The sequence below is a fragment of the Heterodontus francisci genome, chromosome 9, assembly GCF_036365525.1.
Source record: "Heterodontus francisci isolate sHetFra1 chromosome 9, sHetFra1.hap1, whole genome shotgun sequence".
In the NCBI taxonomy this organism is placed as follows: domain Eukaryota; kingdom Metazoa; phylum Chordata; class Chondrichthyes; order Heterodontiformes; family Heterodontidae; genus Heterodontus; species Heterodontus francisci.
In genome coordinates this window covers 76,952,357-76,971,221 of record NC_090379.1, presented here as the reverse complement: position 1 = coordinate 76,971,221, position 18,865 = coordinate 76,952,357, and the positions used below count along the sequence as shown (strand labels likewise).

General features: G+C 43.8%; 1 protein-coding gene across 4 annotated transcripts in view; it reads left to right on the top strand.

Moving 5' to 3' along the window:
* g2e3 (G2/M-phase specific E3 ubiquitin protein ligase) overlaps nt 1-18,865 on the top strand; it is a 169,181-nt gene that overhangs the window by 51,501 nt on the left and 98,815 nt on the right. For 2 of the 4 annotated variants that reach the window (XM_068039369.1, XM_068039368.1), the window contains exons 5-7: nt 4,208-4,332; nt 16,988-17,153; nt 18,101-18,207. In XM_068039369.1, coding sequence (XP_067895470.1) covers nt 4,208-4,332; nt 16,988-17,153; nt 18,101-18,207 — 398 coding nt within the window. The remainder of the gene's footprint in view (nt 1-4,207; nt 4,333-16,987; nt 17,154-18,100; nt 18,208-18,865) is intronic. The other 2 variants (XM_068039370.1, XM_068039371.1) reach the window with 1 other exon arrangement.

Genomic DNA, 18,865 nt, shown 5'->3' with positions numbered 1-18,865 from the left:
GATCAGCTTGCTGTGCTGCAATGATAGATGATCTGTTAGACAACTCATTTGGATTATCTAAATCCCCAAATAAGGTTTCAGATTACCTGCGACAATGGATCCTGTTTAGCCATTGCTCGGGTGACTATACACGCAGGGAATGTTCCTCTGTAACTGTAGGAGAAACTGATACTTTTGATCCAGCCAAATCTTTTCTTCGGAGTAGATCAGTTCCCTTCACTGGTAAACTGTGGACAATACCTACAGTAACTATCTCAGATATTAAGACACTCTCTAGGCGTACTTTGATCAAAGGTACGGGTATGCACACCCCGCCAGTTCCATTAACGAAAACTTTAGTGTTCAAGGTGCTCTCTGGTAGAAACCTCATATCTTTCCCCAGCAAGAGCATTTGGGTTGCTCCTGTGTCCCTGAGTATAATAGGTTTTCCTGCCTCATTTACAGGATATGGAGTTACTCTCCCCTTTGACAAAAATTAATTATAATTCTCAAGTATTTTATTCTTGACACTCTACACTCCTTTTAGTTTTAGTATCTGGTTTCACATTCACAACTATAGCCTGGTCTGCCATACTCTCAGTGAGAGTCTTTTCCTCTGCATTAACTTTGCGTACCCCAACAAGTCCAATGGGTCTACCTTGCAATTTCGAGCACTCTGAACGATGATGACCCATTTTGTTACAACGAAAACACTTTGGCTTGCGAACCTTCCTTTCTGACCTGAGGAGGTGATCCTGGGGCATTCCCAGCTCTTCCTTGTTGTCCCCGGCCACTTGCCTTCCTTTCATTCTCCCACTTTCTGTCCTTCTCGGGTTTATGGGGGTGACAGACGAAAAGGTTGGCTTATTCACAAGCTCAGAATCATCAGCAATCTCTGCTGCTTGCCTAGCTTTCAAAACTTTCAGGTCATCTATATGAGTTCTCACTACTGAAGGAATGGAATTTTTAAACTACTCTAAGGGAATCAATTCTCCAAGGTTTCTTGTATGTGATTTCTATCTTTAATGCCCGTATCCAACGGTCCAAGTTAATTTGCTTCATCCTCCCAAATTCCAAATATGTCTGCCCAGCCTCGTATTGCCTTGTTTCTCATATTGCCCTTCATCATCATCATCTAATTCCAGATGTTCGTCTATTATGTCAATTATCTCTGCTTTTTTGACACCTGATTTCAATTCCAACCCCAATTTTACTGTCAATTCTTTCAACTCGTTCTCAGTTAAAGTTATCAAGTTACTCAGGGAAGCATTCTGCTTTCCCAAAAACTTTGCTACAATCACTAATGCCATTACAATGGTATGGACTGTACTTGTTTTTAATTCATTCATGGGATGTGGGCGACGCTGGCCATCCCTAATATTTTATTATACAAGAGACTTGGTTCTTTTATTTCTTTGCAATTTGCGTTCGATTTAGATCCCAACAATCGAGTTTCCAATTGCTATGATCCCAAATGCGAGAGAAGTAAATATGATGCCAAAAGCAGCACCCCAATCTACATATGTTATCCCAGAGATGAGTAATTAATATGATTCCAAATGTGAGCCCTGTAAATTAGTCTGATTCTGATCCCAGACACGAGCCACCGAATTAAACATGATTCAACTGCAAGCAAGCCCCCAATTAAGATATGATTCAAATCCCAGACGAGCCCCCAATTAATATGTTACGACCGACTGCTCCAGTCAAAGCCCCAAATCAAAATATACGATTCTGATTGTGGTGGGAGAAACGTACTGTTAATTCAATCCTGTTCCTCCACAGATCACCTAACATATCATCTTAAACTTTCCAAAGTTTAAGAGAGGCCCAGCCAAATTGTACCATCTATTAACCCCCGAATGAGGCTAACCTCATTGAATCAACAAATTAACAGTTTAATTAGAAAAACTAAATTCATAAACACTACAAAGGTATAAACAACATTTAAAATAGAATAATTAGAGTCCTTGCAAATTTACGCTCCTGCCGGAGGTGAAAAAGTCCAGGGTTGCTTGAAGTCCTCATAGCCGTCTGATGGGGAGAAAAAAGGTTATTCAACAGTAGAACAGTCCATAGTCTAATTCCAGCAGTAAGTGATGCTTTCCTTCTCTCTGAGGGAGCAAAGTTGAGGAGCACGTTGTGGGAAACAGCAGGGATGAAAGACTTAAGGTTTTGTTCAGGGCAATTGCATTGAAGTTGAAGACAATGGAATGGTCAAGTAAACCAACAGCTGTAAAGATATGGTGAATTGAGGAAGAGAGATGAGGCGATAGGTGGTTTGAGTATGGGTAGCTATGACCAGTCAAAAGGGGGAGTTTTTTTTCCTGCAGTGAATGAGAAGGAAGTGATTAAGGATACGTGGATGGTGAGGGACATGAGGTAGTGGTCATAAATGTGATCAAAACCACTAAATTAGATAAACTAAGGGAGATACTGAGGTCAAAGGTATAGCTGTGTCTATGGCTAGGGGCATTTTACTGTGTTAAAGGTGCTGTATAACTGCAAGTTATTGTTTATGGGTAGTGGAGATTATATAGCTGGCAATGTTTCGAGAAAACAGTGAATCAAGAGGAAGTTGAGATGAAGAAAAAATTGTCAAGGGTAACTCAATATTTGGTGTAGAAGGTGAGGTAAGAAAGGATACGGATACTTTTGAAAATGTCAGGGTGGCACTTTGCGGGGGGAAAGGGGGTGGTGGTGGTGGGGAGCAGCACGTGATGAGGATTTTAAAGGGGAATGGAGGGGTGAAACACATAGGGCAGAGATACCAGAGGACTACGAGAGGCCAGATTATGACATGTTGATGATAAGGGACTACACCACTGGCAGTTTCAGTGGGGGTTAGATGGTGGAAACAGTAGCAACATAGGGAGGCTTTGGCAAATCACATGGTGTTACCACTAAGTGTTGGTGAAAGCAGTATGTACATTCTCATCAGAGGTTTACAGTGACTGAATAAGGTGCATTACATTTTTATTACGTGGGATGGCATTATTTCTGCCATTTGATTGCATTCTGTTGGTCTGTCCATTTTTCTGCAAATCAGTGATCTTGGTTTTAGATGTTTCAACCTTTTTTGCTGATTCTATCCTATGCCCTGCCTCAGACTGAATCATCCATTAGTTAAGCTTCCATCCTTTTATCATCCCCATAACAACAACTGCTTTATTCCACCTCCATATCATTGTCCATCTCTACTCCTGCTCAGCCGATCTGCAACAGAAACCCTTATCTGTGAGTTTATCACCTCCAGACTTGACTACCAAAACTCTCATAGTTGGCCCCTTTCAGCCTCCATAAACTTCATCGCATCCAAAGCTTTGTTATGTAGAAACCTATCCTGCACCATGTCCTCCTTGCTCACCACTCCTTCCCTTGTTTATCTTCATTGACTCTTGGTCCCTCAATGCCTCAATTTCAAATTCTCATCATTCTATTTAATTCCCTTCATAACATTGCCCCAATTGATTTTGATAACTTTCTATAGCCTCCTGAAGCTGATACAGGCTTCTTGTGGCCTCCCCTCACCCCACTTGAGAAATATAGAGGAACAGAGGGGCCTTGTGCATGTCCACAGATCCCTGAAGGTAGAAGGACAGGTAGAAGAGGCATGTGGGATACCTTCCACTATTAGCTGAGGCACAGAATATATGAGCAGGGAGTATCTTTTTCACCATTGGTGACAATGCCTTCAGTCGTTTCGGTTCCACTTGCTGAAATTCTCTTCTTAAAACACACTCTCTCTACCTTCCTATCCTTAAGAACCTCTTTAAAATACATCTGACCAAATGTTTGGTCACACCCTATAATAATCTCCTATGGCTCGCTGTCCATTTTTTGGCTCTGCCTCTCTGAAACCCTTTGGAGTCTTTTTCTGTATTAAAGGTAATATTTAATTGTAAGTTCTTGTTGAATGGATAATAATACAGTAAATTTGAACACTACTTTCTTCAATCTCTAGAACTTTGGAATGTCAAATTTAAAATGGTTGGATGAAAAGTATCTTCCCTCTGTTGCTTGTAAGGGGTCTCAATAAAATGTAAAGCCACAGCAGTTTTGTTCCTGAACCAAATTAAAATTACAACAGTATATGTGATTATTGGTTTTGCTTTGAGAATTATGAACATATATCTAAACTAAAGTTTCTGGTAATATATTGAGAACAGATGTTTGTAATCTCAATGCATTCAGACAATGACTGCTTGATATTCAATTATTTTTATAGAAATGTCGGGTGTGCAAAGATCGTGGCGCATCAATAGGCTGTGCCATTGCGAGATGTCCGAAGAGTTTTCATTTTCCTTGTGGTGTGGAGAACCAGTGCATTTTCCAGTTTACAGGACAGTTTGCGTAAGTTCTCTGAACATGTTTACAAAAGAGTAGGTACCACAAAGTGTTGCAGTAATACTGTGCATTCATTGCCATTTCTCTCTTTTCCCCTAGTCTACTGGGCCAAACTTCACCGAAGCTTTCCCCTTGCCCTAGCCTCGAACATAACATTAGAAATAGGAGCAGGAGTAGGCCATTTGGTCACTCGAGCCTGCTTCACCATTCAATCAGATCATGACTGATCTGATTGTGGCCTTAACTCCACTTTCCTGTGTGCCCCCATAACCCTCATCTCCCTGGTCGATCAAAAATCTGTCCAGCTCAGCCTTGAATATTTTCAATGATGCAGCCTCCACTACTCTCTGGGGAAGAGAAGTCCAAACATTAACAACCCTCTGAAAGAAGAAATTCCTCCTTATCTCCTCCTTAAAAGGGGGACCCCTTATTTTGAAACTGTGTCCCCTAGTTCTAGATAGCCCCAGAAGGGGAATCCCTCAGCATCTACCCTGTCAAGTCCCCTCAGAATCTTATGTTTCGATAAGATCACCTCTCATTCTTCTAAACTCCAATGAGCATAGGCCCAACCTGCTCAACCTTTCCTGGTAAGACAACCCCTTCATCTCGGGAATCAGCCGAGTGAACCTCCTCTGAATTGCTTCCAAGTATATCCCTCCTTAAGTAAGGAGACCAAAACTATGCAGTACTCCAGGTGCGATCTCGCCAATGCCCTGTACAATAGTAAGACTTCCCTACTTTTATACTCCATTCCCCTTGCAAGAAAGACCAGCATTCCATTTGCCTTCCTAATTAATTGATGTAACTGCATGCAAACTTTTTGTGATTTATGTACAAAGAGCACCCAGATCCCTGTGTACTGCAGCATTTTGCAGTCTCTCTCCATGTAAATAATCTGCTTTTTAATTCTTCCTGCCTAAGTGGACAACTTTACAATTTCCATCTGCCAGAATTTTTTCCCACTCACTTAGCCTACTTATTTCTCTGCAGACATTTTGTGTCCTCCTCACAGCTTGCTTTCTCCTTTCCTTGTATTGTCTGCAAATTTGGCGATAATACACTTGGTCCCTTGAACCAAGTCATAGTTGAGGCTCATAAATAGTTGAGGCTCCAGCACTGATCCCTGTGCCACTCCACTGTCAGTTTGCCAACCTGAAACTGCCCCATTTATCCCGACTCTTTCTTTCCTGTTAGTTAGCCAATCCGCTCTGTGCTAATATATTACCTCCAACATCACGAGCTCTTAACTTTTGTAGTAACCTTTTATGTGACACCTTATCGAATGCCTTTTGGAAATCCAAATGTATTAAATCTACTGTCTTTGGCCTCCTTGTCTCGAAAGACAATGGGTAAGCGCCTGGAGGTGGTCAGTGGTTTGTGGAGCAGCGCCTGGAGTGGCTATAAAGGCCAATTCTAGAGTGACAGACTCTTCCACAGATGCTGCAGATAAAATTGGTTGTCGGGGCTGTTACACCGTTGGCTCTCCCCTTGCGCTTCTGTCTTTTTTCCTGCCAACTGCTAAGTCTCTTCGACTCGCCACGCTTTAGCCCCGCCTTTATGGTTGCCCGCCAGCTCTGGCGATCGCTGGCAACTGATTCCCACGACTTGTGATCAATGTCACAGGACTTCATGTCGCGTTTGCGATGTCTTTAAAGCGGAGCCATAGACGGCTGGTGGGTCTGGTACCAGTGACGAGCTCGCTGTACAATGTGTCCTTGGGGATCCTGCCATCTTCCATGCAGCTCACATGGCCAAGCCATCTCAAGTGCCGCTGGCTTAGTAGGATGTATATGCTGGGGATGTTGGCCGCCTCGAGGACTTCTGTGTTGGAGATACGGTCCTGCCACCTGATGCCAAGGATTCTCCGGAGGCAGTGAAGATGGAATGAATTGAGACGTCGCTCTTGGCTGACGTACGTTGTCCAGGCCTCGCTGCCGTAGAGCAAGGTACTGAGGACATGGGCTTGATACACTTGGACTTTTGTGTTCTGTCAGTGTGCCATTTTCCCACACTCTCTTGGCCAGTCTGGACATAGCAGAGGAAGCCTTTCCCATGAAACAAAAACAAGAAATGCTGGATTCACTCAGCAGGTCTGGCAGCATCTGTGGAAAGAGAAGCAGAGTTAACGTTTCGGGTCAGTGACCCTTCTTCGGAACTGAGTTCCGAAGAAGGATCACTGACCCGAAACGTTAACTCTGCTTCTCTTTCCACAGATGCTGCCAGACCTGCTGAGTGATTCCAGCATTTCTTGTTTTTGTTTCAGACTTCCAGCATCCGCAGTATTTTGCTTTTATTTAAGCCTTCCCCATGCGCTTGTTTAATTCTGCATCGAGAGACAGGTTACTGGTGATAGTTGAGCCTCGGTAGGTGAACTCTTGAACCACTTCCAGAGTGTGATCGCCGATATTGATAGATGGGGCATTTCTGACGTCCTGTCCCATGATGTTTGTTTTCTTGAGGCTGATGGTTAGGCCAAATTCGTTGCAGGCAGCTGCAAACCTGTCGCTGAGTCTCTGCAGACTCATGATAACGCAGCATCGTCAGCAAAGAGGAGTTCCCTGATCAGGACTTTTCGTACTTTGGTCTTCGCTTTTAGACGGGCAAGGTTGAACAACCTGCCACCTGATCTTGTGTGGAGGAAAATTCCTTCTTTTGAGGACTTGAATGCATGTGAGAGCAGCAGGGAGAAGATCATCCCAAACAATGTAGGTGCGAGAACACAGCCCTGTTTCACGCCACTCAGGATTGGAAAGGGGTCTGATGAGGCGCCGCTATGCTGAATTGTGCCTTTCATATTGTCATGGAATGAGATGATACATAGTAGCTTTGGTGGGCATCCAATCTTTTCTAGTAGTCTGAAGAGACCACTTCTGCTGACGAGGTCAAAGGCTTTGGTGAGATCAATGAAAACAACGTAGAGGGGCATCTGTTGTTCACGGCATTTCTCCTGTAGCTGGCGAAGGGAGAATATATTACCTCCAACATCATGAGCTCTTATCATTTGTAGTAACCTTTTATGTGACACCTTATCGAATGCCTTTTGGAAATTCAAATGTATTAAATCTACTGGTTGCCTATTATCCATCCTGCTTGTTACATCCTCAGAGCTGTAATAAATTTGTCAAACAAGATTTCCCTTTTATAAAAACATGCTGACTGTACATGATTGCATTATGATTTTCTAAATGTCATGCTACTACTTAATAATGGATTCTAGCATTTTTCTAATGACATGTTAGGCTAACTGGCCTATAGTGTCCTGCTTTCTGTCGCCTCCACCACCTCTACAGCTTTCTTCAATAGAGGTGTTACATTTGCGGTTTTCCAATCTGCTGGGACCTTTCCAGAAAATAGGGAATTTAGGAAGATTACAACCAATATGCAATATGCACTATCTCTGCAGCTACTTCTTTAAAGACCCAAGGATGCAAGCCATCAGGTCCAGGGGACTTGTCAGCCTTTAGTCCCATTAGTACTTTTTCTCTAGTGATGGTGATTGATGGCTTTCTAACCTCCTCCCTCCCTTTCACCCCTTGATTTTCTGCTATTCTTGGGATGCTTTTTGTGTCTTCAATTGTGAAGACAGATACAAAATACTTGCTCAAAATCTCTGCCGTTTCCTTGTTTCCCATTAATAATTCCCCAGTCTCCTCTTCTAAGGGTCCAACACTTACTTTTCTCTTCTCATATTTGTAGAAGCTGTTACTGTCTGTATTCCAGTGGTGGAGTGTTGAGGACATAGATAATAAACTATATTTAAGAGGACAAAGTACAGGAGACGCACATCCTTTTCTAGCATCTCTCCTATCTCCCATCACGCCCTCTCCAAGTTCATCTTATCCAGGAGATCCACCCCCTGCTCTCTCAGCCCTAATTCCCACCAACTACTAACCATACAACTTCCCTTCCTGCCCCCCATGATACTTGATACTCTTATTATTTCTCATTCCTCAGGTATGGTTTCCCACTTCCCTTCAAATCAGCTGTCATTGTCCCCCTCAAAGAACTCACTCTTGACACCTCTGTCCTTGCAAACTACTGCCCCATCTCCAAACTACTTTTCCTCTCCAAAATCCTTGAACATTTTGTCACTTCCCAAATCCATGCCCATCTTTCCCTCAATTCTATGTTTGAATCCCTACAATGTACTGCAATGACTCCAGACCCCATGAAGTCTCATGGCATCAAGTCAAACATGGGCAAGGAAACCTCCTGCTGATTAACACCTACTGCCCCCCCACCCCCTTCAGCTGATGATTCAGTCCTCTTCCATGTTGAACAACACTTGGAGGAAGCACTGAGGGTGACAAGGGCACAGAATGTACTTTGGGTGGCGGACTTCAATGTCCAACACCAAGAATGGCTCAGTAGCACCACTACTGACCGAGCTGGCTGAGTCCTAAAGGTTTCAGTGCTGTATCTCTAAACTAAACTAAACTAGACATAGCTGCTAGACTGGGTCTGCAGCAGGTGATGAAGGAACCAACAAGAGGGAAATATATCCTTAACCTCGTCCTCACCAATCTGCCTGTCGCACATGCACGGCAGTATTGGTAGGAGTGACCGCCGCCCAGTCCTTATGGAGACAGAGTCCCGTCTTCACATTGAGGATACCCTCCATGTTGTGTGGCGCTACCAGCATGCGAAATGGGATAGATTTCGAACAGATGTAGCAATGCAAAACTGGGCATTCATGAGGCGCCGTGGGCCATCAGCAACAGCAGAATTGTACTCAACCACAATCTGTAACCTCATGGCCTGGCATATCCCCCACTCTACCATTACCATCAAGCAGGTGGACAGACCCTAGTTCAAACAAGCATGCAGGAGGGCATGTCAGGAGCAGCACCAGGCATATCTCAAAACGATGTGTCAACCTGGTGAAACTACAACCCAGGACTACTTGCGTGCCAAACAGCGCAAGCGGATTGAGGTAGATACAGCAAAGCGATCCCATAACCAACGGATCAGATCTCAGCTCTGCAGTCCTGCCACATCAGTCATGAATGGTGGTGCACAATTAAACAAATAACTGGAGGAGGTGGCTCCACAAATATCCCCATCCTCAATGATGGGGGAGCCCAGCACATCAGTGCATAAGATAAGGCTGGAGCATTTGCAACAATCTTCAGCCAGAAGTGCCCAGTGGATGATCCATCTCGGCCTCCTCCTGAAGTCCCCAGCATCACAGATGCCAGCCAATTTGATTCACTCCACGTGATATCAAGAAATGACTGAAGGCACTGGATACTGCAAACGCTCTGGGCTTTGACAACATTCTGGCAATAGTACTGAAGACCTGTGCTCCAGAACTTGCTGCGCCCCTAACCAAGCTGTTCCAGTACGACTGCACACTGGCATCTACCCGGCAATGTGTTAAATTGCCCAGGTATGTCCTGTACACAAAAGGCAGGACAAGTCCAACTCGGCCCATTACCGCCCCATTAGTCTACTCTCAATCATCAGTAAAGTGATGGAAGGTGTCACCAACAGTGCTATCAAGCGGCACTTGCTTAGCAATAACCTGTTCACTGCTCAGTTTGGGTTCCGCCTTGGCCACTCAGCTCCTGACCTCATGACAGCCTTGGTTCAAACATGGACAAAAGAGCTGAACTCGAGGTGAAGTGAAAGTGACTGCCCTTGACATCAAGGCAGCATTTGACTGTGTAAGGCATCAAGGAGCCCTAGCCAAACTGGAGTCAATGGGAATCGGGGGGAAAACTCTCCACTCGTTGGACTCATATCTAGTTCAAAAGGTTGTGGTTTTTGGAGGTCAATCATCTGAGCTCCAGGACATCACTGCAGAGTTCCTCATGGTCATGTCCTAGGCCCAACCATCTTCAGCTGCTTTATCAATGACCTTCCTTCAATCATAAGGTCAGAAGTAGGGATGTTCACTGATGATTGCACAATGTGCAGCACCATTCGCAACTCATCAATTACTCAAGCAGTCCGTGTAGAAATGCAGCAAGACCTGGACGATATCCAGGCTTGGGCTGATAAGTGGCAAGTAACATTCGTGGCACACAAGTGCCAGGCAATGACCATCTCCAACAAGAGAGAATCTAACCATCTCCCCATGACATTGAATGGCATTACGATAGCTGAATCCCCCACGATCAACATCCTGGGGGTTTCCATTGACCAGAAACTGGACAGGACAGAAGCTAGGAATCCTGCGGCGAGTAACTCATCACCTGACTCCCCAAAGCCTGTCCACCATGTGCAAGGCACAAGTCAGGAGTGTGATGGAATGCTGTGCAATTGCCTGGATGGGTGTAGCTCCAAGAACACTCAAGAAGTTCAACACCATCCAGGACAAAGCAGCGCACTTGATTGGCACCCCATTCACAAACATTCACTCCCTTCACCACCGACGCACAGTGGCAGCAGTGTGTACCATCTACAAGATGCGCTGCAGCAATGCACCAAGGCACCTTAGACATCACCTCTACCACATAGAAGGACAATGGCAGCAGGTGCATGGGAACACCACCACCTATAAGTTCCTCTCCAAGCCCCACACCATCCTGACTTGGAACTATATCGCCATTCCTTCACTGTCGCTGAGTCAAAATCCTGGAGCTCCATTCCTAACAGCACTGTGAGTGCACCTACCCCACATGGACTGCAGCGGTTCAAGAAGGCAGCTCACCACCACTTTCTCAAGGGAAATTAGGGATGGGCAATGAATGGTGGCCGAGCCAGCTACACCACATCCCATGAATGAATTTTTAAAAAAAGCCTTATTGAAGTCATAATGACATCCTATTGGAGTGTGACCATGGGAAACTATCCTTCCTCATCCTTCTCAACCTGTCTGCAGCCTTTGACACAGTTGACCACACCATCCTCCTCCAACCCCTCTCGTGCTTCATCAAGTTTGATGAGACTGCTCTTACATGGTCCCATTCTTATCTATTCAGTCATAGCCAGAGAGTTAATTGCCAGGACTTCTCTTCCTGCTCCCATACTGCAACCTTGGGCTTCCTGTTTCTCATCCACATGCTATCGATTGGTGACATCATCTGAAAACTCATCAGATTCCAAATATACACTGACAACACCCAGCTGCACTTCATCACCACCTTCAACCCCTTCACCATATCTGATTTGTCACGCTGCTTGTCTGGCATCTAGTACTGGGTAAACAGAAATTTCCTCCAACCAAGTATTGGGGAAACCAAAGCCATGGTCATCTGTACTAATATCTCATGTCGCTTAGTGTCACTTTTATTTTTGATAATGCTCCCGTGAAATGCATTGGGACTTCATTATGCTAAATGTGCTGTATAAGTGCAAGTTGTTGCCAAATTAGACATCCAAAAAAATAAACAATAGCAATTCTTTGATGTGGAAAAACTTCTAGTTCAATGCAGAGTCTTTAAGAGTAGAAAATAAGTGCAGCTTGTTCTATGCACAAGGCCACTTTCTTTTTCTAGTTGAGAGAATGGACTCTCCTGTCTTTTGTACCTAGGCATCAGAAGGATACAGCAGCAATCTGGATGGGACTGGACCTAAAATTCCAACCCCCTGCGAAAAAGCTATGCCTCTCCACAGATTGATACTGGGAGCTTATGCTTAAGCATATGAATCGGGTTTTAGCATTTTTGGTACAACATGTTAACATTCCAAAAAATTCTATTCATTCTCGATCATTTTCCTTCTCCCAAAATCCCAATGTGTTGCAGTTGATGGTCGTCATATAGGGGTTGAAATTGGTCTTGAGTGATAACACAAAAAAAAGTTTGGTGATTCGGCAGCCTGTTCTATACCCTGCCCAATTTCCCTTGCCATTGACTTCCATCTGTTATCGCCCATTTGTGTTGATGGCCAGACCAATTTCATCCCCAAGTTTTCTACTCTTCATTCTTTTTCAAACATCAAAATTCCTTGGCTTCCTCATTCTTATAACCGTTAGGATTTTACAGCCCAAACTTGACATCACTTGATCCCTCCTTCCTGATTTCCTTTGATCTTTTAAATTTAGTGGTGCCCTGCTCAGAGATTTTGTTCCTATTATAACATTTAAGGCCTGCTGTAAGTGTCTGAATATAAATCTATTAAGCAATGAGGATGGAGTAGCTGTTCTGCGTGCTGTTGTATTATACCATGATAAATTAATATGTCACTGATGAGACATTTAAATTTTTCTTCAGAATCTCCTTGATTAAACTATTACCGTAAAACATTTTAAAAATTCATTTATGGGATGTGGGCGTTGCTGGCCAGGCCAGCATTTATTGCCCATCCCTAATTGCCCTTGAGAAGGTAGTGGTGAGCTGCCTTCTTGAACCGCTGCAGTCCATGTGGGGGTACGTACACTCACAGTGCTGTTAGGAAGGGCGTTCCAGGAGTTTGACCCAGCGACAGTGAAGGAACGGCGATATAGTTCCAAGTCAGGATGGTGTGTGACTTGGACGGGAACTTGCAGGTGGTGGTGTTCCCATGTATTTGCTGCCCTTGTCCTTCTAGTTGGTAGAGGTCGCCAGTTTGGAAGGTGCTGTCTAAGGAGCCTTGGTGCATTGCTGCAGTGCATCTTGTAGATGGTACACACTGCTGCCACTGTGCGTCGATGGTGGAGGGAGTGAATGTTTGTAGATGGGGTGCCAATCAAGCAGGCTGCTTTGTCCTGGATGGTGTCTAGCTTCTTGAGTGTTGTTGGAGCTGCACCCATCGAGGCAAGTGGAGAGTATTCCATCACACTAAAATAAAAGCAAAATACTGCGGATGCTGGAAATCTGAAATAAAAACAAGAAATGCTGGAACCACTCAGCAGGTCTGGCAGCATCTGTGAAAAGAGAAGCAGAGTTAACGTTTCAGGTCAGTGACACTTCTTCGGAACTGACAAATATTAGAAAAGTCACAGGTTATAAGTAGGTGAGGTGGGGGTGGGGCAAGAGATAACAAAGGAGGTCGAAATTGGACCAGGCCACATAGCCTTTTTTTTCAGGTTTGCACTTGCTGCTGTTCAATATTCAGTGTATTAACACCTAATCTGTACTAATGCTTTGTCTTTCAACACACCATTAACATATTGTTTACCTTTGCTCCGTGACCTTTTGGTCAGCTATGTGGCCTGGTCCAATCTTGACCTCCTTTGTTATCTCTTGCCCCACCCCCACCTCACCTACTTATAACCTGTGACTTTTCTAATATTTGTCAGTTCCGAAGAAGGGTCACTGACCCGAAACGTTAACTCTGCTTCTCTTTTCACAGATGCTGCCAGACCTGCTGAGTGGTTCCAGCATTTCTTGTGTTTGTATTCCATCACACTCCTGACTTGTGCCTTGTAGATGGTGGCAGGTTTTGGGGAGTCAGGAGGTGAGTTACTCGCTGCAGGATTCCTAGCCTCTGACCTGCTCTTGTAGCCACGGTATTTATATGGCTACTCCAGTTCAGTTTCTGGTCAATGGTAGCCCCAAGGATGTTGATAGTGGGGGATTCAGCGATGGTAATGCCATTGAATGTCAAGGGGAGATGATTAGATTCTCTCTTGTTGGCGATGGTCATTGCCTGGCACTTGTGTGGCACGCATGTTACTTGCCACTTATCAGCCCAAGCCTGGATATTGTCCAAGTCTTGCTGCATTTCTACACGGACTGCTTCAGTATCTGAGGAGTTGCGAATGGTGCTGAACATTGTGCAATCATCAGCGAACATCCCCACTTCTGACCTTATGATTGAAGGAAGGTCATTGATAAAGCAGTTGAAGATGGTTGGGCCTAGGACACTACCCTGACGAACTTCTGCAGTGATATCCTGGAGCTCAGATGATTGACCTCCAACAACCACAACCATCTTACTTTGCGCAAGGTATGACTCCAACCAGCAGAGGGTTTTCCCCATGATTCCCATTGACCTCAGTTTTGCTAGGGCTCCTTGAGGCCATACTCTGTCAAACGCTGCCTTGATGTCAAGGGCAGTCACTCTCACCTCACCTCTGGAGTTCTTGTCCTTGTTTGAACTAAGGCTGTACTGAGGTCAGGAGCTGAATGGCCCTGGCGGAACCCAAACTGAGCGTCACTGAGCAGGTTATTGCGAAGCAAGTGCCGCTTGATGGCACAGTTGATGACACCTTCCATCACATTACTGATGATTGAGAGTAGATTGATGGGGCGGTAATTGGCCAGGTTGGACTTGTCTTGCTTTTTGTGTACAGGACATACCTGGGCAATTTTCCACATTGCAGGGTAGATGCCAGTGTTGTAGCTGTACTGGAACAGCTTGGCTAGGGGCGTGGCAAGTTCTGGAGCACAGGTCTTCAGTACTATTGCTGGAATATTGTCAGGGCCCATAGCCTTTGCAGTATCCAGTGCCGTTGCTTGTTATCACGCGAAGTGAATCGGATCGGCTGAAGTCTGGCATCTGCGATGTTGGGGCCTTCGGGAGGAGGCCGAGATGGATCATCAACTCTGCGCTTCTGGCTGTAGATTTTTGCAAATGCTTCAGCCTTGTCTTTCGCACCGATGTGTTGGGCTCCCCCATCATTGAGGATGGGGATATTTGTGGAGCCACCTCCTCCAGTTAGTTGTTAAATTGTCCACCACCGTTCACGACTGGATCTGGCAGGACTGCAGAGTTTAGATCTGATCCGTTGGTTAGGGGATCGCTTAGCTCTGTCTAGTGCATGCTGCTTACGCAATTTGGCACGCAGATCGTCCTGTGTTGGTGCTTCACCAGGTTGACACCTCATTTTGAGGTATGCCTGGTGCTTCTCCTGGCATGCTCTCCTGCACTCTTCATTGAGCCAGGGTTGGTCTCCTGGCTTGATGGTAATGGTAGATTAGGGGATATGCTGGGCCATGAGGTTACAGATTGTGGTCGAGTCCAATTCTGCTGCTGCTGATAGCCCACAGCGCCTCATGGATGCCCAGTTTTGCATTGCTAGATCTGTTCAAAATCTATCCCATTTAGCATGGTGATAGTGCCACACAACACGATGGAGGGTATCCTCAATGTGAAGGTGGGACTTGGTCTCCACAACGACTGTGCACTGGTCACTCCTACCAATACTGTCATGGACAGATGCATCTGCGGCAGGCAGATTGGTGAGGACGAGCTCAAGTATATTTTCCCCTCGTTGTTTCCCTCATCACCTGCCGCATACCCAGTCTGGCAGATATGTCCTTTAGGACTTTGCCAACTCGGTCAGTAGTGGTGCTACCAAGCCATTCTTGGTGTGGACATTGAAGTCCCCCACCCAGAGTACTTTCTGTACCCTTGCCACCCTCAGTGCTTCCTCCAAGTGCTGTTCAACATGGAGGAGTACTGACTCTTCAGCTGTGCGAGGGTGGTAGGTGATAATAAGTAGGAGGTTTCCTTGTCCATGTTTGACCTGATGCCATGAGACGTCATGGGGTCCAGAGTCGATGTTGAGGACTCCCAGGGCTTCTCCTTCCCTACTGTATACCACTGTGCTGCCACCTCTCCTGGGTCTGTCCTGCCGGTGGGACAGGATATACCTGGGAATGGTGATGGCAGAGTCTGGGACATTGTCAGGTATGATTCCGTGAGTATGACTATGTCGGGCTGTTGCTTGACTAGTCTGTGGGACAGCTCTCCCAACTTTGACACAAGCCCCCAGATGTTAGTAAGGAGGACTTTGCAGGGTCGACAGGGCTGGGTTTGCTGTTGTCGTTTCTGGTGCCTAGGTCTTCTGGTAGCTGTTGATTTATTTGATGTGCAAATAGCATGTGCTTACAGCTTTAGAATTTTAAATTCATTCGGTTTGTATTCAGTTCATTCTTGAAAATATGACTTTAGTAGTCATGCTTGAAATCCAGTGGGGTTTTCTGAACACCTAGAATCCTGCAGTTAATTCTGATGCAATGAGTGAAATGCATTCAATTTTCGAATCCTTTGTGTTCTCACATTCTACGCACTTGAAAATAAATTACAACACAAACAGGCAATTTGACCCAGCCAGTTTATGTTGGTGTTTGTCATTGAAATAAGCAGTAGTCTTATTCCCACATGCTCACCCTGTTCCATATCCTTTAATTTGCTGTTCCTTCAAGCGCCAATCTAACTCATTCTTAAATGTTGACATGATATCTGCTTCAATTATTGACTCTGGTAGCACATTCCAATCTCATAACTTTCTTTTCTTAAAAATTAATATATAAGTAAGTCTCTCCTGCACATTTTTCTATTAAATATAATCTGTTATCTATGTCCTCTTGTTCTGGATGTCCTCCACCCTCCATCACTGGAAAAATTCTTTCTTATCTACTGTAACCTATCCCTTCATAATCTTAAATACCTTTGTCAAATCACCCCTTAATTTCCTGTTCTGACAAAAACAGTCTAATTTATCAAACCTGACGATGTACTTCCTCTTACCAGGGAGCATCACCGTGAATTTGCACTGTACTTGCTATTGCCTCAACAGCCTTTCTATATGTGAAATCCAACAATATACTCAGTACTCTGTGATCTTACTAAGGTTTTATATTGATTCATTGTTAAATCTCAACTTTTATATTCTAATTATCTTGCTGTCAACCCCAGTATTTTGTTAGCTATCCTTATGGCCATAAACACTTGAAATTCTGTACTTCACAGTGTTACATTCTATATTAAGTTGTAGGAAATTGCTGAAACCCTTTACAAACTTTGTATATTGTCTCAATGGTGTTTCTGTCCTTTAACCTTCCAGGTCTTACTGTTGGGACCACAGACCTGTGCAAAAAGTACCACCTGCACGGTCAGGTAGTTCTTACATGTGTGCTGTCTGTTTAGAATCCATTGACCCAATTCCATCCTATGATGTTTTGAAGAGTCCTTGCTGTAAAAATACGTGGTTTCACAGACAATGTGTGCAGGTGAGTGGATGTTAAAATGTAAAGACTCAATTTTGGGGATTAAGTTCAGTGTTTCAGTCACTGCTTCAAAACATTATTTCAATGCACCTTTCTGTTTTGAAAGCATTATAGTTGATAGGTGATTAGTGGTCTTCAATGTGAAATGTGTGCACTATCAAGACCTAGTTACTTACATTCTGCTAAGTTTTTTTTCTGAATCAGTTCCTTTTCCTCTGTTATCTCAATTCCATATTCTTTCGTGCACTAATGTTCTCACTTCCATCATCATTTTAAAACCAGTACCAAATATTTATTTATTATATCTTCTATCCTCTGCTTTTAAACTCCCTTCTTTTCCCAGAGTGGTTTTGCCCTCTAGCTATTCTTTTTCTTTTTATATTCTTATGAATATTCTCATAAATATCTGCCAGACTTTTTCATATACCCTTTTTAGCCCTTCTAATCTTCCTTTTCCCCTCCCTACTACACGCTATATTCATCATGATTATCTTTAGTATTGTTAGCCTTAACTTTGTGTCTCCCATTTGTACTTCAATTTACTTTTGTCTGCTTATCCATGGAATACTATTCTTTGCATCCAGTTTTTTGCCTTTTGGAAATACGTTTATTCCGTATTCTATGTGTCTTGCATTTAAAAATTGTCCACTGCTGATGTGTGGATCTGCTTATTAACTTTTCTATCCAGTTAATTTTTTGATGAACTTTGTCTTTTCCAGTCCAGCACCCTTATCTTTGACGCATCATTATCCTTTTATCCTCTTAGATTAAATCTAACTGTGACATGGTTGATGTTTCCCAGTTGTTCTCCCACTGTTATTTTCCCTAATGAACTACCAGCAACTTTGGAGGATTTGCTTGAGATTGAATTGTCTACCAAAGCAAGTGCTGGCTACTTTGTTGCAATTTTAGTTTTTGTTCTTAAATGCAATTGTCCTTTCCTTTTGTAGTATCAGGCACTGAGTGCTGGGGTGTTCTTCTTCAAGTGCACTATCTGCAATAATAAAGATGAATTCCAGAATGAGATGTTACGAATGGGGATCCATGTTCCAGAAAAGTATGTGTGCACTTATCAATAAAATCTTATGCCGCTTTGATTTGTGCAATAAAATCTGAACAGTATTTTTTTTTAAATGTTAATTGGAGATTTTTTAATTTTTCTGTCATCGGGAGGAGTTGTCTCAGAAGAGATATGGACCCATTTCTAAGAAGTCACTGTCTTACTATTGACTGAAGGTGATCCAGCCCCAGTTAGTTGCCGTAACTTTAATGATGTTGCTTCAGATCCCTCACTCTGAATCAATCAGTAATTTCTCTCAGCTATTTCCCCCAGTGGTAGAATCAATGATTGTTGTTTTTACCCTATGAAAGCATAGAGAACACAGATGAAAATACTGTCATAATTTTGAAGATAGGTGGTGTTTCTTTTCTAAATTCTGTTGTGGTCTTGTTTTGCATTTCACTTTGGAATTGCAAACCCATTTTCATAGTTGCAAACTCATTAAACAGTACAGCAAGAAGGAACTATGATTGAGATTCAAATCCATAAGTTACTGTACTGCTTGCTCACCTCTCCCTAAAACACAAGTGACTATTGATGCGCAAATGGAAACTTTGTGAAGCTCGTGCAGCCCCACGACCTGCATAAAGCTGCAACAAGTTTGTAATGACCAAAATCTAATCGTAATATGTAATATTTTGCATACATTGATGAC